The sequence below is a fragment of the Cyanistes caeruleus genome, chromosome 6, assembly GCF_971803275.1.
Source record: "Cyanistes caeruleus chromosome 6, bCyaCae1.hap1.1, whole genome shotgun sequence".
NCBI lineage: Eukaryota > Metazoa > Chordata > Aves > Passeriformes > Paridae > Cyanistes > Cyanistes caeruleus.
This window is the reverse complement of record NC_141706.1, coordinates 51361564-51387568: the sequence shown is the minus strand read 5'-3', so window position 1 is coordinate 51387568 and position 26005 is coordinate 51361564. Positions and strand designations below refer to the sequence as shown.

The following is a 26005-nucleotide window of genomic DNA, read 5'->3' as shown; positions in this document are numbered from 1 at the left end:
GCTGTATCTATAGAATACATATAGATCTATAGGTAATCAATGCTCCTGCAAATTACTAGGAATAGTTGCATATATTCAATAAATAAAGCTTATTTGTGTGTTTCTTTGTATAGGTACAGTTGAATGTAATGTGAAAGATGTTATGGATATTTGTTAAACATATCTAATTGATATTTCTAATTAAATCTGGGCTATTCAGAACAGTGGAACATAAGTTATGCAGCATGGTCTTGGTTTACTTCCATGTAAGCTTTGATCAGTATCTCATTTCAGTTGTGTAACAGTGAATGGGCAGGTGCATCTGTTCTTCCTCAGAAACTATTACAAAAGTAGGAAAAGTTAGGGGTCTGCTGGAGTCATGTGGGCAGAGGCATTATTAGATTAATCAGAGAAGCCTCTAATCAGTAAAACAGCTGCAGAGAAATGAAAGTATCTTGAAAACATAGCTGGAAAAAGCGAAGAATATTATTTTAAAAGTGGTCAGTCATTTTAAAACAAGCTTTTGCATTAACCCCATGGACTGTGGAAGAATTAGAAAACCTAGCATGTTAAACAAAGGATTTTTAGGTTTTGTCTTTCTCCTTTGACAGAGGTATTTCTTTTAAAGATGAGTATGCATGTAAGTTGAGTGTGACAGGGCTATAAGATTTCCCTATGCATTAGGAGGTTGGAAGGTACTGTTAGTATGGAATGGGTGACGGACAGCCTTCTCTTATTCACAGTTCTTTATTTCAGACCACCAGTTAGTAGGGCATTGCCACAGCCGGAGAAACTTCAGACAAATAATGTGGGGAAAAAAAAGAGACCCATAGAGGTAAGAAAAATGCTGCTCTTCTCTTCCTTTAGGATTTTGTTTTGCCAGAAATGGACACACATGTGGACACATCAAATGATTGTTTTATTCTAAGTATATCAAAGGCGGAAATACTGAATAGCGGGTAAATAGCAGAAAAAGTGGGAGAGAAGTTTTGATTGTAAATAAAAAGAAGACTATATTTCTTTTTCTTGCAAATTAAATGGAGTATAATTCAATTCTTAATAATCATGAAACCTTAGAACTGACTGTAGTAAGCAGGATGTCTTGTTTAGATAATTGAGTTGTTAAAGGGTGTATTGTTGCTAATAAAATTAAGCATTTTTTATTACAATCTTCTTTGAATTTATTTTAAAAATTCGTTAAAAATATCACTGATAAGAGTTTTAAAAATAATTTTAAAATTCTATTAATGATGAGTTTAGCTTTGGCACCTGTGGTGGCAATTGCAAATAAATATACCAATTTTTGATTAATCTGAAGTAAAAACTTCATCTAACCTTAGAAAACGCAGTTCTCTACCAACCCAAATATTGCTGATTCTGCAAAATATTTTGTGTAGCATAATAAACAGCATTTTGACATCAGCGCTCTAGAAGTTTTAGGCTGTAATTTAGGTTTCTACTTGCTGGCTGGAATTAAGATGTGGACCAGCATTTGTTATTCATTGTTTCTTAGTGTCTTCTGCGTTAAAAGAACTTTATTCTTCACTACGCTTTATTTATGTGCAAGTGTATGAGTATCTCAGTATATATATATATATATATATATGTCTGTGTGTATTATATGCACATTCTGCAGCATCCCCTGAGAGGTGTGAAAGGATGACACAGCTGTGAGTGACAAGAATGAGCAGAAGATTATAAAGTTCATAACTGCTTTAAGGTTTTGAATGTCCATTGATGAGGATATCTTTTTCAGGACCTAATTTTGGAGCTGGTGTTTGGGTATCGAGGCAAGGACTGCAGGAACAATGTGCACTATTTGAATGATGGTGCTGATGTAATTTATCACACTGCATCTATTGGCATCTTGTATAATGTGGCAACAGGTAGGAGAAAACCCACTGGAGGAAAAATGTTTCTTCACACACATGGAGTTACTGTTTGTAAAGTAATTAATATGCTTTAATATTGTAAAAACATGTGGAAAAAATATTATTTGTTGTTTATTGTTAATTATTTGTAATTAATTGTAATTCATTATTTATTATTAAAGTTTCAGTATGTAGAGAATATTCATAATAGCTGCATAAGCAAACAAGTGCACTAAAACGTTCCTGGTGATTGAGCTTTAAAGGAAGTAAAGATTTGGGTCTTTTGGTATTAGCTTGCTAAAATTTGCATGTTGAAATGATCAGAGAAACTAATGAACAATGAGCTGAACAATGGGCTAATTGTAATTTAAGTTTTTTTCTTTAATAATAAGTTAATATTCTATATTAACATATTTATTATATTATATTATAATTATGTATTATATACCTATTATATAATATGCAATTATATTATTTATACTATATTCTATATTATTATATAGAATATATATTATTTATATTAATATATCTGTATTTATATAAGTTAATATTTTTATTTGGTTTACTTTTCAGCCATCTGTATCACATACATTCCTTCCCAAAACACTCAATAAAGTGAGTTTAGATAACTTAGACCTTTATAAAAGTATGCAATGCCATTTGTTTCTGAGATAGTTAAAAACTTGATGTGGAAAACTTGAGGGCATAGTTTGGAGTTGCTGAGTGCTGTGTGTTGAAGTCAAGACAAAAAAATAAGAGTTTATGTTTTCTGGTTTTACTCTTCAAAATGCAACATGACAATAATGCTGTTTTCTAGCAAATATTATAAAATTTTCAAACATTAGCCATTTCTATGTGTGTAGAAATGTTTTAATTAAATTTGAACTTGGGTTTGATTTTTTTTCTTATTTTTAGGCTCTCAGTCATTTTACCAGGAACACAATGATGATATTTTGTGCCTCACTGTGAATCAGCACCCCAAGTTTATCAACATAGTGGCAACTGGCCAAGTAGGTATGTTTGTATTTTTGTAAAAAGAATTAACATAACAGCATGCAACCAGGGCCTTGTAAATCCATGATAAATCACAAAAATATTTGATTATGCTATCTCTGTTTGCATGAGTGTTACTCAGTTACCTGCCCTCTTTATATGTTCTTTCAAGTGTAACTGAATAAAGTTGACAAAAATATTGAGGCATGAAAGATTAAAATTACCTTCTGTTTGGAGTATTATCAAAAAGATTTTTTCAGAAATCTTAAGCCCCATTAAATTAGTCTGGTTGTATTGAACTATCAGCTTGCTTTAGACCTTCCAAAGAAGCTGAATAGAGCTAACCTTCATTTCTTAAAATACATGTCAATCTTATGTAGGCTTTACCTCATCAGGTAGATTTATAATACCTACTTGGTGGTTGGATATGATATAGTCTTAATATTCCAGGCAGTACAAAAACCCTAATGGTGTTCACTACAGATAAATTGAAATTTAGAGGGAAAACATATATATATTTCATAGTGACATTAAGAACTATGAACTAACCAAGTTTAAAAAAGAAAAAAAAAATTCCCATTTTGCATTAGCATAACTGGTAGAAATTTCTGTTTCTAGATTTTGTAGAATAGTGATTTTTGTAGCCCTACAATCTGGTTGTTGTTTTCATAACTTCCATTGGTTCTCAGCAGACTCAAACCCACATTATTTTCTGCAGTGCATAGAATACATAAAAAAAAAAACCCTTATTTGATTTCAACCAAAAATAGCTTTTTTTCCCCCTTCATGTTTGTTTAAGAGGTTTCATATAAATCCAATCAGTTCTGCAGAGTTTATTACCAGCTTTCCTGTGTCTTTTGGATTTTTAGGTGCATGTCTCATTAAAATAGACTCACTGATAATATTAACTGCTTAGCTAAAATAGCTTCCTTTCTTGGTGAGTTTCTTGCCTCACATAATTTTAAACAATTTTTTAATGGAAATTATTTCAATGGAAAAAATTATCAGCAGATTTTTGTCTATCGTTTGATTGCAAAGAACATTTGCAGGAATTACAAATCTTGTATTGTCTTTGAGAATTTGCTTTTTCATCATATTTCTTAATCTGGCCTTGTTTGCCTTTCTGTACAGGAGGGATGTGAAGATTTTTTTTTCTACAGTGTTCATCTTACCCAAAACAAAACACAAGACTTAATCCTTTTTTTATTTTGATAATCGTTTCTACATCAACTAGCAGTAGAACAATTTTAACTGCTTTGTTATGTGAATTAAAGCATACACATTAGGGACAGATGTCTCTTAAAAATTACATATACTTTTAAGAAGAGAATGAAAGATAAGCTGGAAGTGAAATATCTCAAAACTACTTATTTTTTTATTTTGAAGTGATGTTAAGGATTGTATATACTCTGTAAAGAACATACTAAACTGCTGCTTCTTTTCCTACTAATATGGTTGGCACAAATAGTGTCACTGTCATGATTTAAATCTTCAAAATGTTTGTTGAATCTTCAGGCACTCAAATGCTACTTAGCATTTTTTCTCAATTTGTTAAAATACCAATGACATGAAAAAAATGTTTTTCATTTACTTTGTCTGAGAGAGACCTAACATACACCAAAATCTAGTTTTGTAGCTCAGAATGGAAATCAAAATATATTCATTCATTCATTCAATATATTCATTCTATGATTTATTTCTGATGTGACCTCCTTTTATCAGTAATTGTTCATCTTTAACAGCAGTATTGGTTCTGCTGCAATGCAAAAAGATGAGATCAAGTGTGTGTTAAGAAAATACACTGAATGTGGCATATATTTTTCTTTAGCACTTACCTTATTTCTGATCTAATTATTTTTCTGCTGCTTTTCCATTACAGGAGACTCAGCAGATATGTCAGGTAAGGGAAAAAATATTTTAACATCTTCAGGTGTAGTTAGTCTATCTAGGAGCCATCTGCAGCTTTATAGAGCCATAAGTGATGTGAATTCATGTTTAGTTTATTAAACCCCATGTATCAGTCATATTTCTGTCAGCACTGAATAGAAGTCAAAACAGCTCAGCATACTGTAAATATAGAAAAATTAAAAATGTTAGAACACACTTAAAAACTGGTCTTGTTGAAGCATATTCCCTTCTTGCTGCTTAGTGATTAGTGACTTGTAATACATTCTCTTACTGTAGCATTCCTGTGTATGCTCCTGTGTATGCTTGCCAGTTTTGTAGATGTGTTGGGGCTGACAACATTTGGTTTAGACCTTCAGTTGAGTGTAATTTTAAATATTCATTTCTAAAGTAAATTCTATTGAGGAGGCCTAGGTGACTGAGTGAAAAAATGAATCACCTTTCATATTTATGTACAATTGTCATGCAGTTATTACCACTGATCCAAAATGCTTTTTATGATGTCAGTTTAATTTTTCCTCTATCATTTTGGGTCTTTGACATTTTGACAGTGTTGACTGAGATATTTTTTATTAATATGTTTCTTTTTTCAACTGTAATTTCAAAAACTCATCACCATCATGTGCGAGCGAGTTCATTGTTGAGCAGCCATAAATGTCTTGTGAAGAATCTTCAGAGATGCATAAATGTGTGGTCATGTGTACTAGAAAGTGTAATAATCTTCATGTGGATCTAAAGCTTGTTCTGTAAGAACAAATGTATATTGACATCTTTAATGTGAGTTGACTTCTATTAAATATGGCAAATGGTGCTTGCTGTAAGGATGGGAGGAAGAATATAGGTACCTTTTCCCACACTTTTAACCTGTATTTAAAAAAGCAGTGAAGATATGGATATTTATATGAAAGAACATCTTTAGTCCTGCATATGGTCCCTGAAAACTTTCCCTGTCTCACGTGCCTTCTTCTTACTTCAACTTCAGTTTGAGCTTGTGTATGTTACTAAATTCTGTTGTCACTGCTTGAAACAAACACTCTTAACTATTTTCTTCTTTCTGGAACCTTTAGTCTGGAATCCAAGCTGCTGCCTGCTTTCATTAGAAAGTTGAATTGTTTTACTTAAAATTTATTGAAGGCTATTTGGCATCCTTTGTACGATAAACTTTAGCTTTTCTAGTTCCAATTTTCAGTTGTCTACAGTGATGCAGTGGTTCTTGAAGAAGTAATGTTTGTACTAGGCTGGAATGGCAAATAAAGGTTTCTAATGACTGGGTGTAGATTTGGTCCACCTTACTGAAGACTTTTCCTGTCCTGCCAGCCCATGGTGGCTTTATCTAACTGCTCCCAGGACGAGATGACACCTTAGAACATCTCTCGTGTGAAAGTGTGGAGTACACAGGCAAGATTCAGTGTCAGGACAGAGACTTTCAGAAGGACTCCATCATATACAAGGACCTAAGAGTCCACGTTCTCTGCCTTGCAGATCTTGCTCTGAAAAATTTTGTCAGTTCTTACTCAGGGAAACTAGGTGAGAGTTTCTGTCTGCCACCCAGAATAAAACTTTTGGCCATTTAGTTTATGTGGATCTGGGTCTATGACAAGAACCAGTAACCTTCAGACTCTGCAGCTAAACGTATTAGAGATGAGGAGTGAAGCAGTTTGAAAATCTTACTCTTCTGAACAGATGCTGCTCAGAGATGGTAAAATATATTTGGATTGCAAGATCTTTTGAGAAGGCATTGCATCTGGGAAAAAACCAGCTGCCATCACGGTAGAGATAATCACATACATTAGTAGCATGGAAAGACAGTTTTTACTGCAGAGAGCTTGCAGTCTAAACAATGCAGAGTGAATATTGCAGTTCTACATTGGTAAGCAAGCTGACAGTTTGGCTGATGCTCTCCTAAGATGGCAAGCATTTCAGACAGGTGGCCTTTTTGTAGAAAGGGGATTTTGGCCCTGCACTGTAAACTGATTTCTCTGCAGCTACCAATTGTTCAAAAGCCCCATGTAGAAGCTACACTTTTGATGAGTGGCTTTATTAATGAGGGTTTTTGAGTTAGCATGCTGCTCTACATTTTACTAGAAGAAAAAATGAGAAGACAGCTTGCTTTTAGAACTTGTGTTGTGTTTCACAATTCCCATAACAAGTTAAGCAACAAGTTAACATCTTTGGTAATGTAATGAGGCCAGCTTGTTCATGCTACCTAATGACTCTGTTTGTCATAAATTGGTTTCCAAAGGGAGGCCAAAATTTCCTTTCTTTTCTTTCCTTTTTCCCCCCATCTGATCACAGCAATTTTTGGGAAGTGCGTATTAAAAAGTATTGACCGCTTCAAGAAGGAAACTATCACACATTTTCAAAATGAATATTAACGGAATGCTTTTATATTTGTGTAGCTACAGCTCCTTCTATTCATGTGTGGGACGCAATGAACAAGCAGACGCTGTCGGTACTGCGGTGCTACCATTCCAAGGGTGTTTGCTCAGTCAGTTTCAGTGCCACTGGCAAGCTGCTGCTGTCCGTAGGGCTGGATCCCGAACATACCATTACCATTTGGAAGTGGCAGGAAGGTAGGAAAGAGACTGGTTTTGTAGAAGGTGTTTGCATTGTTAGAGATATGTTGGCTTGAGTCAAGAGCAATTGTAACATTAAAGCATCAGCTGATTAAAAATTATTACAATAAATGTACTCTATGCTCTGTACAACAAAATCTAAAATAGGTATGTTTATCCATTCTAGTGACTGCTAAATAAATCTCTGTTGAAACTATTGTGTAAAGAGCAAGATAGTTCACTGATTTCCAGAAAGAATAATGTAAGGTTTTGGGTTTTTTCAAACTGTCATCGTTATTATTATTTTATTCTACTCTTAAGACTGATTACCAACTAGGTTTGTCATACTCCTAAAATTATTCCAAAAAGCTGCAAAGTGCAGAAATGGGGTGCCAGGACAACTGTATGTATATAGTTGGTGCCTTAAGCTACGCTACATGTTTTCAGATCAGCTTTGATCTGTATTCCTGATTTAGGCTAAAGACATCTGAGTTTTTGTCCTTGTCTCCTTTGTGACTGGCAAAGCCATGCCCAGATTATGGATGTGATTCTCTAGTCTTAGAGGTTTGCTTCCTCTCTCTTTGGGTATTGCTGTTGACAAACTAATAACTCTCAGAATTCTAAAAATCAGCTATTAAGTTAATAAAAAGTGATCTTTCGCAGCTTGTCTGATAGATCCTGTGGGGACTGATGCAATGTCAGATGTGTATTTATGCAATCTTAGGTAAGATGAAGGGTGTGTGGTCAGAATATATTCTGTATTCATCTTAAGGGTTGATACATACTCAGAATGGCAGCTAAGGAGCCTAAATGAGGAATCTTCATATGGATCAAAATTATTTTAATATTTTTAAACCAGAAATGTGTATTTTTCTCAGCAAATTCAAAATGTCATTTTATTTCTGCCAGGTGCCAAAATTGCCAGCCGAGCTGGTCATAACCAGCGTATATTTGTAGCAGAATTCAGGCCAGATTCAGACACACAGTTTGTTTCTGTGGGAGTAAAACATGTGAGGTTCTGGACACTGGCTGGAAGAGCTCTCCTCAGTAAAAAAGGGCTGCTGAGCTCCATAGAAGATGCCCGCATGCAGACGATGCTTTCTGTAGCTTTTGGAGCGGTATGTACTTCAACAAACCACCTGAAAATGCATAAAAACAACCTTTTTTTTACCCTTCTGCCTTTATTCAGTTCAGTGAGACTTTTATAACCTGCTGATGAGTATATCAGTTGTTTTATTAAACTCAGTTTAGTGTTCCTAATACTCACCTGCTAGTTAGAGCTAGTACCAGCTTTCTTTAGAACAGAAAGGACAAAACTATGTGTTTATTTTTTCTGGACAAAAAAATATGGATGTTTTGAACTGACAACACACTGCTGTTATTTAATCCAGGTAAAACAAAACTGAGTCCAGACTGCAGTAACCAAAGAGTAGAAATGAGTCTGATTTATGCCCACCAGGGGGCATAAAGATTGTTTTGTAATCTGTACGTGCTACTGCTCATGAGTGATCAGAGAACAGTGTTGTTCTGGAGAATTCATTAATGTTGGACATCCTTAGACAACTGCATTAGGGGTTTGTTTTGCTATGGGGGTTTTTGGACATGTGCAGGCCATCTTGCTAAGTTCCACAGAGCTGCTGGGTCTGGAGTTGCTCTGCTTGGGCAGTACTCATATTTTCAGCTGGACAGAAAGCCACAGATACCTTTTGTGAAGTGGTCCTTTGCTTTGATTGCCTGCATTTCTGTTCTGTTTGCCCACCTTCCTGTTTGATTCAGACTGAATTTACAGCGATTTTGATTTTTGAAACTCTAAGTGGGCTATGGGTTCCTTTTTTTGCTACACTAGCTCTTTTACACAGTGGTGTCTGCCTGATTCAGATGAAGGTCTTACAGGAAACCAAGACATTTCCCAAATGATAACTGTTATTGATGTGCAGCCCAGGCATTTGTCAAGGATTTGGGAAACCTCTGTAAACTTTCTTACAAAGAGACAAGTTCTTAGTGTGAGAATCAGGCTGTATGCTGCATGGCCTGAAGTTTGCTATGAGGTTTGAGGATGCAGAGCTTTCAGGGGTTTTGTGAAAAACTGTGCAAACTAAATAAAACCAAACCTGGTGTGTTCTCCACACTTCTGTAGGCAGCAGTTCTGGGAGTGCTCTGCTTGATTTTGTCTCAGAAGGAGCTGGTTCAACTCTCCCTAAACAGAGGTTGGAAACAGCCCAACAGTTGTGCTGAAGAGTATGATCTGAGGTTCTGCTCTCAACTTCATTTCCAGTCCTCTTTTACTTTATTAGAGCCCCACACATGCACCCTTAAAAAGAAAGGATGTAGAGCATCAACCACTTCAATCAAAGAAAGTGTTTGTGCCACATGTGTACTGATACTCTTGAAACATGAGAGCACTACACGTGATTCTGAGTTTGAGGATTCATCTAAGTTACTAAACCAGTTTTGCTCAATAACTAGTTCCTGTTGGAATCTTAATAAAAAGCCCTTTAATTTCAGAGGTAATTAAATTTATTTTTATTACCTTTCAAGAGCAGGAAGCAGAAGTAGAGAACAGGCAGCTTTTCATTCTAAGTTACGTCAACCTGTTTTCTTCCTGAACTAAAGGTTACTGTAATCATGTAAATATCTTTGCCTAACCACAAAAATTACTGCAAGCATAATATATACAGCAAGAGGGTGCAAATTGCCTAATTGTGTAGAATGTCAGTACTTTTTTGCCACATGTTGCACACCTGATAGGCTGAAAGCATAGATAACCATATGACTGAAGCTTAAGTCATATTATTTCTTGCAAAAAGAAATTTTCTTCAAGCTACAAGAAAGCATCTCTCAGACTTCAAGAAGGAATATAGTAGCTCATTATTTTGTCCCTAGAGGTCCTTATTGTCTCTTCCACAGTTTCCTCTTCTGCAACAGCAAATAAAAGCGATTTCACCTCTAAATGCAAATGGTGTTTGTTTCTGAATGTTTATCTTTCTACCTTACTCAGAATCAGATGATGAGTATATTTTTCCCCTTTTCAGAATAACTTGACATTTACAGGTACTATCAGTGGAGATGTTTGTGTTTGGAAAGATCATGTGTTGATACGAATTGTGGCCAAAGCTCACAACGGACCTGTTTTCACAATGTATACCACACTAAGAGATGGTTTGATTGTTACAGGAGGCAAAGAAAGACCGTGAGTCATGTTTTTTCTTTTTTTTCTGCATGCACATGTACTCCTGAAAAATGGTTTGGATTCATCCCACTAACATTAGTTGAAACATTAAAGGTAGAAGAATAGTCCCTTTCAGATCCCTGACAGGTGTTAAGAGCAGCCACCACCTCCAAAGTGCAGGTAGCCCCATAGGAGCTTCAACCAGCTATTTTTCCCATTGATTATAAGAGAAAGCATTTAGTCTAAAATTTAGAATCATTGAATGCTTAGGGTTGGAAGGGGCCTTATAGATTTTCTAGCTCCAATACCCATTTGGCTTTAAACACTAAAAGGCTACCGAATTCTTGTGCGTTACTTCTTTCACTGAAGATGTGCTAAAGTTGTTAACCCAAGTAATTTGTACAGTTGTGGTTGAATACATGAATGATAAATTTTATAGCAGTATGATATACAACTTCTTTCAAAGGAAAGAACTTTGTTATGAGTCAAGCTGTCTTCTCTCAAATCTAAGGTTCAGCAAGGTTCCTTGTTTCTGGGGTTTGAAGCGAAATATCTCCTCCAGCATTTTGATAATTTTGGTGCCTTCCTCATGATAAGAAAATGCTTCAGATGCAATACAGTCCATCTGATGACATGATAGTGCCCCATTTTGCAGGACACAAGCCCCTTATCTTTTCAGACCCAGCTGAAAACTAACTTCTGTGTTTAAAATATTTCCTTCTGCTATTTCTAAATGTTGTTTTTATTTTATTTGGAGGATGTTCTCTCTACCACTTAGCTTCAGAGGCACTTAATAATTAGTATTTTACCTGAAACAAATAGTAATTAGTAACAGTAAGAACCCAGAATTTGTCTCCTGTGGGAAAATGAAGTATTGACAGTATGTAAAGAAAATTTTCATTTAGGAAGACTGCATGTTTTTTCTGCCTTAGTTGCAGTTCACCAGCCTGTTTTGGTAAAATCTTCTTGTTGAGTATGATGATCAATCATATGTCAAAACAGTGCTAGTGGGAAACAAAGAATATACTATTGCAAGGAGTATCAATTCATTACAGTTCTTTTAATACTACTACTACTACTACTATTACTACAAATCAGTAATTGTGATTAAACATTCTGAAGTTATTTTAAAGATAATTTAGTAATCAAAGCTGTAAAAAATCAGCTCGATATTATGGAATATTGTATTTTTGTTTCTGCTAGGGGAGATTGAAGCCAGATAAGACATGTCACAACTCAACTAGAAATGCCAGATTTACCACTGTTTCAATAGACATTATCTTCTTTTTAGAATTTTTTTTTTTTTTTATTTTGATGTGTTCTGTACTGAAATATCAGGCTTTTTTGCAAGTGGGAAGGAAATACTTAGTGTTTTCATAATTAATACCTATTAGTTGTGTGATTTTTCTGCTGTATCTATGTAATTGATTTTACAGCAGTGAAAATAGTGACATTTCACAAAGGTGAAATTCTTCTGTCATTTATTTCACAAAGTAAAATATATACCTTTTCTGTTTCTCTTAGCTACAATTTGAAAATCTCTGCCTGATTATTAAGATTGTGGTTTGCACGCTTAACTGTTCTTTTGACTACACAAATTCCCTCAGACCTACTCATTCAGACTAAGCTCAGCAGCACCCATCTTTCAACTTCTTCTGTAAAGCAGAACAGTGAGGACTTGGAATCAGTTTGTCTTGCTGCACTGTGAGGCTCAGCATGGTAACATCAACTGTTCAGTCAAATTGAATCTTTTACAATTTAAAGCATACGAAAATCCTTATTTGCAGTGCAGTGCATTAAATACTGTAGTTCTTTCATCCATCCATCCGTCCATCCATCAGCTGTTATACTCATTTTTCCTGATGTCTTCGTAGTTCAAAGGAAGGAGGAGCAGTTAAGCTCTGGGACCAGGAGCTGAAACGATGTCGTGCCTTCAGGCTGGAGACAGGACAAATGACAGACTGTGTTCGCTCTGTTTGCAGAGGCAAGGTAAACAAAGCTGCTGGTCTGTAAAATAAAGCCTATCCTTTGTGGGTTAATCTCTCTAAATATCAGATAAATCAGTTCTGCTTTCTCTTATAGCTAGTATTTTAAATTAAAGGCTAAGCTTTAAGTGTCTAGACTGATGTTGTGGCAGAAAAACATCTACTTTGTGAGGTCTCAGTCTTTCTTAGGATAATATTCCATATGTCTTTTTATTAAAGACTAATTAAGGATTTCTTTTCTATTTTCTTTTCTCACTTCAGATATCAAATATCAAATGACAAGTGTAACTCAGCCAGCATCTTGATATCTACAGAGCTTTGTACTTTAATAAGTCAGAGGAGTTAAAAAAATAAATTCTCTTTGATAATTTAATAACTTGACTTAAGCAAACTTTCTGGACAGAACTATAGCTCTAGATGATGTTTTAATTACTGTTCATCATGAGAGGCTAATGTATTTTATCAGAGCTAATTCTTTCACTGTTGTTCAAGGGGAAAATTCTTGTTGGGACAAGAAATGCTGAAATAATTGAAGTTGGAGAGAAAAATGCTGCATGTAACATTCTAATTAATGGTCATATGGATGGACCCATCTGGGGCCTAGCAACTCATCCATCCAGAGACTTTTTCCTTTCTGCTGCAGAAGATGGCACAGTAAGACTCTGGGATATTGCTGAAAAGGTAGGTGTTGGAGAATACTTGTTTAGGAAAAAAAAAGACTTGTGATGGTGTTGTAGACTTGAAACTTGTTTTTTATTGTATTCTGAAAATAATCCATCTGATGGTATTAGCATGTTAACAAAATGTTAGCAAAAGATGCTTTTAAAATACGGACAAATAGTAACAGTTACTGTTCTGGGTTTTTATTTCTTCACAGAAGATGCTGAACAAAGTCAGCTTAGGACACGCAGCTCGTACAGTTTGTTACAGCCCAGAAGGTGATATGGTAGCTATTGGCATGAAAAATGGAGAATTTATTATTCTGCTTGTGACCTCTTTAAAAATTTGGGGGAAAAAAAGGGACAGAAGATCAGCAATTCAAGATATCAGGTCAGAAAATATAATTTGTGGTCTATTGTAGTATGCTAGAAATCGCTAATATTTTGTATTTTAAAAATACAATTCTGTGTTCTGAGGAATATTGCAATGATATTTCAGAGAGCTGGAACCAATGAGTAAATTGTGGCGTTTGTGGTACCAGGAGTGAGAGAGGAGGTAGATGAAGATGAGAGAGAGCATTGGTCAGAGCACCTGGTGGTGCCCGCCGGGGGCTGGCGCTGGGAGTGGCACTGTGTGACACGGTGGTGGCAGCAGTGCCCTCGGTGGGTTTGCCAGCGACACCTGAGTGTGCTGGGAAAGAATGGAAATGCCAGCTTGTCAGTTTGCTGTTGGTTGTGTTTGTTAGAAAGGAGTTAGAAGGAAAATATTACTTCCGTTTCCTGAGTGGAGGAACGGACTGTTTCTCCTGCGAGATAAACTGGTCATAATCAGCCAAGGAAAGTTTTGGAGAGCAAAGCGCAATGAGAGAGAAATATAAGCAAAGAGAGACCTTTCAGGAGAGCTCTGCTAGGATTTAGGGGGCGGCTGGAATTTGGAAGCTGTCCCAAGGTATGTTTCTGAGAGAATAAAATAAACTTCTCTAGTAACACAGAAGTGGCTGTGAGGGATTTGTTCAGCTCAGGAAGCTACTGAGTTTCAGACTGTAATGCAAAACTGGAAGAAAGAAACCAGTGTGCAAAAGATACACTAGGTAAATGTCAGGTTTCATTTACTGCTTTTTATTGAGTACATTTCATTTAGGAGTTCTGGCTTCTCTTCAGTTACAGCACAGTTTTCCAGTTTTTAACCTTGTTAGTATAGGATCAGGGAGTCAGTGTCATCAGGGGGATGTCACAAATTGTTAGACCATGAGATGGTCATGAAATCAGATAATGGACAGAATTATTCAAGACATATTCCCAGTTCACTTATATCTGTAACCTGTATCAAAATTATTGCCACCTTCTGCCAGACATGCATTCTCTGAAAAAGTAATTTCAAAAATTACTTTGCTTAGCAGACTAAATACCTCCCTCCAGTTCTGGATAGCAGATTCCTGAAATGGAAATTTCTGTACTTCTCAAATATTTCAATCTGTTGTAAGTGCCAACCTGTGCTCATGAAACCCTTTTATCTGTTCAGGTTTAGCCCAGATTCTCGGTACCTAGCAGTTGGTTCCAGTGAGAATGCAGTGGATTTTTATGACCTGACTTTGGGTCCTACACTAAATCGAATCAGCTATTGCAAAGATATCCCAAGTTTTGTGATCCAGATGGACTTCTCTGCTGATAGCTCTTATCTCCAGGTATCAGTCATTAATTGTTCAACTCCAGCTTAATTAATGAATCCAATTAATTGTCCAACTGAATGGAAAACATATTCATGACAGTATTCTCCTTTGACAACTCCTAAATTTTGTAACTAAGTGTTGGATTGTGTTGCTGTCATTAGACCTCCTTTGTTGTAAGTGGATGCCTTTAGCTTTGAATAGTTTTCCTGGAGATCAAATGCAGAAAATAAACAAAGAAAGGTGAGATATTTCAAGCCTCCTGTGATGTGTCTCCCTGCCTTTTTACCTCTGATGCTGATGGGCTATCTTAAAAGAGGAGGGAGTAGAGTCTGTCATTCTGCAGGGCCTGGGAGCCCAAGGATTCTTCATCTCTTATCAGCATGATGGCATTACATGTCTTTTTAGTGCTAGACTTTGTGGAGCAGCACCAAAATCATAGTGTTGAAACTTCCAACTATAGGAGGGCTTTAGACATTTCTTAAAATAAAAATAAAGTAAATACGATATGCTTTCTATATTTTATTTTTATCTGAGAGGAGAATTAAGCTTATCTCATTATCAAATCAGTATTTACAGCCCAAGAGGAACACATTAGTGTCAATTTTAAGCACAGGAATTTATTTTGCCTTATTTGTATATATTCACTCACTAAGACATATGTGCAGAATGTAAGTTGATTCAGTTATTTTTTACTAATTAGACATTAAAATGTTAAGATTTCTTATGCTTTCTCACTATTGCTTTATGATTGTATAGATTTCTGAGAATTTTCAACTTACTAAGTTTTCTTAATAGCTGTTACTTTATGGAGTAAAAAGTAACTGTCACAAAAAAAGCCTTTCAAAGCCCTCTGGAATTATACTTTCATCTTTTAAAACAAGTTAATGTATTCTCTGTGGTCACCTCAAAGGTCTCTACGGGGTCTTACAAAAGGCAAGTGTACGAAGTGCCTTCAGGAAAGCAGCTTGTGGACCAGGCTGTGATTGACAGGATAACATGGGCTACTTGGACAAGGTAAATGATTCACCTATTTACACCTCTTAAAACACCTGCAACTTCCAGGAGAAGCAACTCCCATTTAAAAGCATATTTAATCCCTTCAGTCAGGTATTTTCTTTTAACGCACCCATATGCTCTGGCAGCAGCTCCCCTAAATGCAGCACAACAAAAGACAGCACAGAGCAGATTCCCTCTGTACACAGGGGCTGTTTGAGCTGTAAGGAATCTGATAAAAACCCATCCCTCACATGTGTCCTGGTGCTCACTGGCTATCTCTGGGTGCTTTGATACAGCTCTATCAGCCTCATTATTTGTTTCATTGCACTCTGCAAATTATCTGGAATAGTTCACTGTTTTTTTTCAGAACAGTGATGAGAGTACAGGGTCAGTTAAAACAGATCAACACATGATCAAGACAATACACGACTAAGGTAATTCAAGTTTATTTACAGTACCACACTAGTGGTATCTGCATAAGTTGCTATTAACATTTGCATATTAGAAGGCATAAAAATGTACTTTTATATACCTCAAAGTTTATTTATTGCAAGATATTACATGACATATAATGCCATATTTTATTTTTATTTTGCAGTTAAATAATTTGTTTTCTATTCTGTGAAAATCTGATTTTCTGTGCTTTCTGATTTTTCAGTCTCCATTGCCTGCTTTTAATTATTGTCCTCTAATTATCACCCTCTGACAAAAATTGAGAATAAATGTGTTTTTCCACATTTGAACCAGTTTAAACAATAAGAACCCTGACTATTTGCTAAAATATGAAACTAAAATGATACACTTTTAGAGGGGTCTGCAAGGCTCATTTTGATAGATTTCTGGTTTTTGTTTAGGTAATCAATTTTTGTCACCTTTTTGAGACAAAACCAAGAAATTGGTCTTTCCTGATTCAATTCAGTATGTCTGATGTAAATCATGCCTTTTTGCATGTAGTGTACTGTGCCCTGAATTGGGGGGAAAGATTCACAGAAAAATTCCCAAATCATTGACTTAGTAACAAATTATAAACTTCTTGGTTTTTTGCCTTCCTGGAAGTATGCATATACCTTGCAATTAGAGCTGAGTAAAAGCCCCTTTTACAAGGCTTTGCAAAAGTTTTCTGGACTCTTAAAATAATTATGTTTTCAGGGCAGGGCAATTTTTCTCTCTCTGATTATAATTAAGAATCTTCATTGGACTCAGAGAAACTTTTCTTTCGATTGATATGAAAACTCTACAAAAGCAACAGAACATAATTATATGCAGTAGAGAAGATACATTTTTTTTATTTTCCAAAAGCTGAAGCTTATTCATCTCAGGCTTATGCCATGGTGTTCTATTTCTAATTGTCCTTTCTTTATTAATTTTTTCCTTTTTTTTCCTTTTTTTTTTTTTTGCAAATGCCTCACTAGAAAATAGTAGTACTATTGATTTCACCTCTGGTACTCTTACATTGCCATGGGCCACATTATTTTGGGAATTATATCACTGAATCAGTTTCAGGGGCAATTATGGAATGATTCAAAAATTAATTACAGAATAAAAGCTATATCAGGTGTGCATGTGTGAGAATAAAATGTAAACATTGCATTTTTATAGAAGCAGTTAGAATATGAGATCTGCTTCCTATTTCCTGACTCTTGTTTTTGCAGTGTTTTTCAAAATAATTTCTTGGTCTTCTGTTTCAGTGTTCTAGGGGATGAAGTAATTGGAATCTGGTCCAGGCATGCTGAAAAAGCTGATGTGAACTGTGCTTGTGTCTCTCACTCGGGAATCAATCTCGTAACAGGCGATGATTTTGGCATGGTCAAACTGTTTGACTTCCCATGTCCTGAAAAATTTGTAAGAACATGTTTTTGCATGGTTACAACCACAAGCATTGTTGATATTAAGATCTTGTCTTGTTTCTCTAGAAGGCATATGGTGGAAATATTTTCTTCTCTAAATCTGTAGCTTTTTAATAGCTCCTTATCTCTGTAGTCTCACATCAGAGTTTCCCCTACCATTTTGTGCAAGAGCCCTTGCTATAACCCCTTGTAGGTGTTGATATTGTCTGCCAGTCTACTTTAGCATAGTGGCTGCCTAATGAAAATCTCAAAGCCCCTAGTAATTTCTCTGATCCATTTGCCAGATGAGGGAGATAGCTGGTGATTTTAGTCTCATCTGTGTATCTTCATGGATGAAGAGTTTACAGGTTTTTCATCAACATTGTTAAATTGTTTTACTGGTTTTTATTCTTTTAATTTAAAATGTTTTTTTAATTTATTTTCACTGTTAATTTTCAAGATTTGAGACTGTACAGGGTAAACAGCTCACACAATTGCAATGAAAATGTTTTGTTTTCAGAGTGAGGAATTTTACACAAAACTTGGAAGCTAGTCATGTGACAAGATGTATTTAATATTATTGTGTTAGCTTGAGCATTCTTTCCAATTTGCAAGTTCTCTCTTACTGGCTGACAATTTAATCTGCACTGCAGCTCAATTGTAGTTCTCCTTCAAGAGATCTTTCACATTTGATAACCTATATAACTTCTGGGCGTTATAAATATGTGATGCAATAAAAAGGCAGATAAAAAAACATGCACGCTTTTTTTGATTTAGGAGGTTACAGAATATTTAGACTCTCTCATTCTGTTGTTTGGGTTTTTTTTCAGGCAAAACACAAACGATTTTTAGGTCACTCTGCCCACTTAACTAATATTCGATTCACAAGTGGAGACAGATACGTGGTCAGTGCCGGAGGGGACGACTGCAGGTAGGTGTCTTTGTCATTGCTGTCAGGATCTACACACCACTGGACATGGACAGTCCATAGCAGTGTCAAGCTCAAGCTTTTTATGTGTGTGCTTGCTTTCCTGTTCGTACATAGAGAAAAAGATGTTTGTGATAAAATAATATCCCAAATGTTAATGTGAACAGCTGATATTTAATAAGTTAAAATATTCACATGAATATCCAGAGCATCGTAATTTCAATGGGAATTTATTTTGGCTGTGTTAGCCATTTCTTTTAACAACTTTGTAGTCTTCTATAGCTCATATTTAATATCTTTTTTGAAAACACAGCTTATTTGTTTGGAAGTGTGTGCATATGCCTCATTGAGAGAGACATGGAGACTTGCAAAGAGGAAACTGCATGAAGTACCAGGCATGAAATACCCAGGATTGCGATGTGACATTCTACTGTGCCCTGCATGCGTAAGAAACGACCCAAGACACAGAGCAATCTGTCTCTGAAAGACCTGGAGTCTGCCAGAAGGATGGACTGTCACAAACACACTGAGGCTGCTAGGTTTGCTTCAGTGTCAGATAATCTGGGTTTGTATTCCACTCACTGCCAGATGTTGAAAACAAAGTATGTGGATGAAAGGAAAAAGTGAATTGTTAATCAATGTACAGTTTCACTGCAAGTTCTTGGGGTTTTAATCAAGGGATGCTATTTCTGACCTAGTGCTGTGCATTGATCTATTTTCAGCATGAATGTTTTTCCTTTAAGTTTTGAGGTCTAAATAGCATAGATAAAAAGAGTATTCCATATTTTATTACTGAGAGAGACCATATATTAAGTCTTAAATAGATAGTATTTTAATAAATGTTTAATTATTATAATGGAAATTATATTTCTATGGCTGGTCAAAAGGAAACATCATATCTGATGAAGCAGAAAATAATAGAGTTGATTCCTTATGACTGAAATATTTCTGTATTTAGAGGCCTGGGTCACAGTCATGTCTGGTGAAAGCCGTTGGATATGCATGATCTTCATGGCTAATTTAGTGTTTTTGTTGCACTTAAACATTAAATTAGTTCTATGAGCAAAAATAGATTTGCTCACTTTGCGAGTGCCTTGCCCACTACTTAAAAGTCTAACTCCAATTTTTGCCTTGTGAATAAAAGTATTCTCAGTGGAAGAGAGATTATTGCTGTGTTACTTGACTGGGCTCTCTTGACTGTGAGCCTCTCTGCTGGAAATGAGGACCAGGGTGAGGATTTTGTAGTCTTCTTGTTGATAAAGTTTGGGATGTCAGCAGTGGCAAAAATAGAATTTCAGAGCAATATGAATTGATTTTATTTTCTCAGCATCATAGGGGAGATTCAGAGAGAACTTTCCAAGCACTATATTTTATACATTTGAACTTTTTAATAGAGCCAGGACTAGCTGGGAGATGTCTCTATTCAGATTTCTCTTCTGATTGTAAAAAATGTCCAATCATCTGCTTCTTTGAATGGACCTGCTGTCACCTCAAACATTTATTCTATCCTGCAACATAACTGCGATTCTAAGTTGGAAAAACATTTCAGTGATAATAAAATCCTGAACAAAGCTGTGCTTTGGGTACAAGTGAGGAAGATTTCATCAGCTGTTTGTCTAAATCATGTCCTAGAGAAGCATTAAAGACAGTAATGCTGTAATATAGCATGCAATATAGCAGGGATCAAAAATCACTAATTATCAGCACTGCTCTCATTGTGGCATTCTGCTGGGAACAGAAAGATTTCTTTCTGTGTAAGCCAGCATTGCTTTGACAGTGGCACTTGTGTCGGTCAGTCAAGAGGCTTTGATATTTTTCATCTCTTGCATTTTCTTATGCCAGATGAAAAATAAATAAACCTCATCCCTTCTTGTAATCATCTTGTGTGCGTGTTGTTTACAGAGGGAATGGGAGGGCTTGCAGGTAGAAGAGAAGGACGAGAAAAGTTACAGAGCCAAACTTTTGTGCTCTCCTTCTCTCCTTGTTTTGTGGTATACAAAACTCGTTATGCAACTGTCCTAGGTAATACATTTTATATATCGAAGTATAACAAATATTTATTTTAAAGAAGTTGATGAGCTAGACAGTTATCAGGTTTCTCAGAATGATGGTTCTCAGCAAAGTCTTGCCAGTCATGCAGCTGCTATTCTACTGGAGTAAAACCTCCGAGGATTTGGTTGTGAGTGTACAGGGAGAAGATCTTGCCAGTAATGTTTTTGAATTTAGGGGAATTGCATATGAGAGTTGTGATTAGACCTGATGTGTCTCATAGCCTTGTTTCCTGTCTGTCTGTTGTACATGAAAATTAGTCTCTGGTGTTTATATCTTCTCTTTACCAGAGAAATGGTTTGCAGTGTGCTCTTTTATGGCTGTGATTCGAATCCCTTATTAAACACATCTGTGCAGGACTTTTGGACTTGAAGTAAGATTTGTCCTGCCTCTGTTTTAAAGTTGCCTTTCATTGGATCAAGATGGATGACTGTTAAGAGCTCACTCATAGTCTGTCCTACTCAGACTGCCAGATTAAAGTCCGTATTTTTCTGTCTCTGAGTTTCCCCGACAAAATCCTAGGCTGTGCAAGCTCTTCCATAGGCCTTCACCCAGTGAAGGAGGTATGTGGATCAAGAGGGTTTGTTCCTCAAATCCCTGTCACTGATCCTCTTCTCCTCCCTCCTCCTATCCCCTTCATTAATGCTGTGCCTCTCCACTGATGATTTGTCCATTGGTGCTTTTCCCCTGAGGAATCCCAAAGGCCACACCAGGGCTGAAGGATGAGCAAAAGAGGGGCAGGAGGGACAGGGCTGAGGGCTGCAGCCTCCAGGGCTCCCTGCTGCTGCACTCTCTTCCAAACCTCACCGCTACTGTAAAGGGCTGGGATGGGAGCTGGAAGCTTAAACTGACAGCGTTGTTCCTCCTCTTGCAGCCTGTATTGGTAGCCAGTGTTTTCCCTGGTGAAACTGCTCTGTGGTTTGCTGGGTAAAATGGGGGCAGCCAGCTGGGAATGATCACAAATGTTGAGGAGAAGAGTGAGCAGAGAATCAGCTGCAGTTTGGAGCATAATGTAGCTGTGATTCTCTGCTGAAGTAAAGAGCTGGCTGTCAGCATGGTCCCAGCTGGCAGCTTTATGGTGTTTTTGGTCTTTTTGTCTGTGATGGTGCTTGCTACTGTGCCTCATTTGCTGTTTACATTAAATGCTACTGTAGTAACTTGCTAATTGTTGCCACCCATGCTTGAAGCATGTGTAGATGGGAACTGATAGGCAGTGGGAGCTCGAGGCTGGAAGCTCCACAGAGAAGTCAGAGGATGACAGAACCCTGTAGGATAGGTCAGGGAAGAAGCTGGAATGTGGAGGGACTAGTGACAGCCTTTCATCTGGAAGCATCAGAGAGAACTGAGAGCAGGAGGGCTTTGCCTGAAGCTGGAGAAAACCTCTTCTGGGGTTATACATCACCAGGGAAGGGGAGGCAAAAGTTCTTTGAATAATTTAATCACTCATAGTGGATGATTTTTTACTGTAGCTCATCTTTTTGTTAACAGCAAACATACATCTTTGGGATCTTTAGTCAGCAATATTTTTGCTAATAAAAGAAATTAACTAGAGAACTGAGTACAAATAAAATAACACTTCACTTAATAAAATAAATATGCCTTTGAAAGCTAATAAGCATACTTAGAAAAAAGAGAATAAGGAAAATCCAGCTTGTAGGATTAAGGAAATATAAAAAATAAACATATTTAAAACTGAAAGTTGCCATAGTGCAGGAACTGAGGAACACAGTTGGGAATTAGGCCAGAGAGAGCAAATTAGCCAAACATGTAGAATCATTTAGTCTTGATTTTTTTTCTTTTTTTTTTTTTAATCTCAAGAAGGCAGTCAGTATATATGACTTATTATTTTGCTAGGGAAAGCAAGAAATGCTGTGAAACTAAAGGACAGGACTTCAGAAAATTAAGGGTGTTTTATCACTTGATGACAGCTGAGGAAAAGTGCACATTCAGAGCAACTCCTGGCTTTGCTCTGTATCAGGATTTCAGTGTTAGCAAGATGCATTTCAGCAGAACTGAACTTTCTACCAGTCAGGTGAATGCTGACCTGGAATTGTGCCATCAGAAAGCAGGTCCCCTGCAGGTGAGACATCTCAGTCTAAAACAAGACCAACACAAAGGACTTCAGTATGAAGAGCAGGACTTGGATAGCATTCAGGAGTGACTTAGTTTAAAACTATGATCCAGTTCCCTCTGCTGCTGCCTGAACCACCTCAGCCCTGCTGTCTGAGCTGCCAATTTGCCAAGAGACCCAGGCCCTTGAGGCGCCCAAGCGCCAGCCGTGCTGCACCTCCTCTGCCTCGGGATCCCGCCCAGAGCCCGGCCTGGATGGGCTGAGCGAGTGTAAGAGTGTCACAAGCAAAGGATCTTGGCTTCAAATACAGCATTTAATTAGGCAAGGTGACATGTTCCCTGTTTCATTATCAGTGTCAGAGATGTGACCAGCCTTAATCCTGAAAGTGTTTTTTTAAAAAATTCTTTTAAAATAAGCTATAGACAGATGTCTTCTTGTCAATGTCTTGGACAAAGTGGAGCATCCTATAGACTCTGCAGAAGGAAGTAAGACTGCAAATCACAAAATTAATTGCCACATCAGTGATGTAAACACCCCTAGTTGCATTGCATTTGTGTGCTGTTTTGTTCTAATTGTTTTTGGTTTTTTTTGCTTCCTTGCAATCTGCTCTGTTTTTCTAAAATTGTTAGCAGCATTTGATTTCTGCTCATGTGGACAGATCCATGTGCTTGCCAAAGCCTGCTGTCATTCTTTATACCACTCATTGTTGGGTGATACCAAGCCCATTTATGTTGTTGGCCCTGGCTTTTGCTCTTCCCTTAACTTTGACTTCAGGCTTGAACTCTGCGTACCTCCTTTTAGAAATAAAAATAGAATAGTTTTAGGTGTCTAATATGCATAAAAGTCACAATAGATTTCCTTGCCAAAATAATTTATGTCTGAGAAGTACTAGGTGGTTTCTCAGTCTTTGATGCTAGAACAGGTAAACACCATCCTTTTCTCAATTTACTATCAGCAAACCAATCAAACCCTTGATACCTTGATCTGCTTTTTTTTTAACTGTGAGATCAGCAATCCAACCCATTCACTACTTCTTTGGAAAGGAAGAGGGAAAAAAAAGCATGGAACATGTGTTCCCTCTCCATCCATCTGTTTAAAACAAAACAACAAAAGGTGTAAGGTCTTAGCATGATAACAGCAGGCAATTCTTCTAATTTCCATAATTGCCTCTTCCTTTTGGAATTAAGGAGCATAGGGCAGAGGAAGCAGTAACAGGAAACCAGTAAACAAACATGGAGAAAAGGCAGAAGAAAGGAGAGAAAGGAACACTCAAAAATAAGCAAAGGAAAGATGAAAGAACTGACATGAGTGGTGGTGAGTGGCAAACATCTTGTTTCAAGTGGGAAACATTCAGTGGCTGCTTGGGAAGTGTAAGGACTGCAGAGCAGCACAGTGCTCGAGGAAAGGCTGCAGGCAACTTTGGTTGCCCTGCTTTTGGGAAGATGCAGCCACTCCCACTCACTGCTGTCTCCATTTCCATAGCTGTAGGGCATTTGTTTAGAGCTGAGGTGCAGCAGCAAGCAGCAGGCTACCCACAGCTGCAGTGGAACAGAGAAAGTGCTGTAAAGACAGAAGTGCTCTGCTGTACTGAGAGCTCAGGCAAGTGTTTAAGGATGTGTTTTAAAAGGCTACTTATCTTTCCAACTAAACCAAATGTGGATTGTTTTAATAGGCCTCTTCTGAAAATGTTCTTCAAACAGAAAATAATAAACCAAAGAAATATTATACTTCAGGAAACTTTTCTTAACCAAGCTGTTGCAATTACTGCGTCTTGTTTCTTTCCTATTCAGCAGTTCTTGATTCTCTTCCCAGGCATTCACAACATTTAAGATGACAGACATGAAAGCTGCAGGCTCTATTACATTTAACTTGAGGTGTGATAGCAAGAGTGACCTGCAGAAGGTGGTTCAGATCCTACTTGAGCCAAATTTTCTTTCAGCAGTTCCATGCCATGGGCATTCAAATACATAGGAAGTCAGGTGAATGTAATAAGACCAAACAAATACATCTGAGCAGAAATAAATCAGTACCAAGTTCTTGATTTTGTCCCATAGTAAACCATTACTAACAAGGAAATAATTATGGTAAACTTTATGTAGAAAACAAACCAAACTCATTATGGGTGCTAGTTAGACAACTGGACTTTTACTTGTAGCAACTCTCTGTAAGAAACACAAAATTTGTGCATGAATAGCTGGACTGATCCTTCTCTACCTGCTAGAGGGCAGTTGAGTTTGGGACATGAGAGACAGGATGTTCTTATTGCTTGGGACATTTGGATTTCTCTTCCATAAGCCAAAATAGGTGTTTCCTTAGTTTCTGTTGCTGTTTGTGGGATACCTTCAAGAGCCTACAAAGTGAGTTTGCCCTTAGCACCACATATGTCACTTAGTTTGGGCACAGATATCATGTGAGAGCATATTGGAAAACAGAAAGAAACCGAAACCAACACCAAATGTTTTTTGTTTTTTAATGATATCCCCTGAAGTATTGTCATGTTTGTTCCAGTGATGTGAAGATCTGTGTGACTGCACTGTTTGCAAAGGAAAGCAAGCTCTAGCTATTTAACTACTAAGTGGCCCTCACAAAGTGGGTGTTTTAACCAGAGGATTAAGGCCAGCTGTGCTTTACCAGTTTTCTAAGATGAAGGGATAATTGCCACTGTCCCATTGTGTGTGGTGCTGCAGAGCTCATAAAGGTGGTGCTGCCTTCACCTGCTCTCAGTGGGGCTGAGGCAGAAGACAAGGGCATAGGGACAAAAGAGCAAACAATTGCAACGCTTTGGTGGGTTCTGAAAAAGGGCTGTAGTGGAGGGGTATTTTAGTTTCAGTCCTCTGCAGGACTGTAAGCCCTTAGGGAAAACAAAGACATGTTCGTGTAATACCCTCCATTATTCCTTCATTAGCTTTGGCTGTTACTACTCTTCCTCCTTCCCACAGAAACCCCTATCCCAGCTCTCCCCTCCCAGCCACCAATTAAGTTTATTTTTCCAATGTACTGCTTGAGAGGGCAAACTTTAACCACAGCTTTGCTGTTACTGTGGTCATATGTAATGCAAAGCCAATCCCAAGCATTCTGTTGCTGAAAATAATTTTTCTATTAACTTAGTTGCAAATTCTTGAGATGGGGGAGAAAGGGGAGGATCTTTCCATGCAATGGAGCTGGAAGTGGTACTGCCATAACACCACGGTTTTTTCAACCACCAGTGGCACCCAGGACATGTGCTACACTGTATTCTTTTGGAATCCAGTAAATATCCTTTCTAAAGGAACTCCAGGCATGAACACAGACAAACATTGCATGAAATAAAAATGGTTTCCTGTACTTTTCCTGTGAAATGTTGGTGCTG

General features: G+C 37.1%; 1 protein-coding gene across 3 annotated transcripts in view; it reads left to right on the top strand.

The window, feature by feature from the left end:
- The window catches only part of EML5 (EMAP like 5), a 96669-nt gene extending 75711 nt beyond the window's left edge, over positions 1-20958 (top strand). For 2 of the 3 annotated variants that reach the window (XM_086894222.1, XM_086894224.1), the window contains exons 28-42: positions 736-814; positions 1736-1865; positions 2766-2864; positions 4723-4743; positions 7148-7321; positions 8213-8421; positions 10336-10493; positions 12347-12461; positions 12950-13138; positions 13335-13507; positions 14639-14801; positions 15697-15800; positions 17471-17624; positions 18439-18539; positions 18850-20958. In XM_086894222.1, coding sequence (XP_086750348.1) covers positions 736-814; positions 1736-1865; positions 2766-2864; positions 4723-4743; positions 7148-7321; positions 8213-8421; positions 10336-10493; positions 12347-12461; positions 12950-13138; positions 13335-13507; positions 14639-14801; positions 15697-15800; positions 17471-17624; positions 18439-18539; positions 18850-18886 — 1906 coding nt within the window. In that variant the 3' untranslated portion in view covers positions 18887-20958. The remainder of the gene's footprint in view (positions 1-735; positions 815-1735; positions 1866-2765; positions 2865-4722; positions 4744-7147; positions 7322-8212; positions 8422-10335; positions 10494-12346; positions 12462-12949; positions 13139-13334; positions 13508-14638; positions 14802-15696; positions 15801-17470; positions 17625-18438; positions 18540-18849) is intronic. The other variant, XM_086894223.1, reaches the window with a different exon arrangement.
- Positions 20959-26005: the final 5047 nt, after the last annotated feature.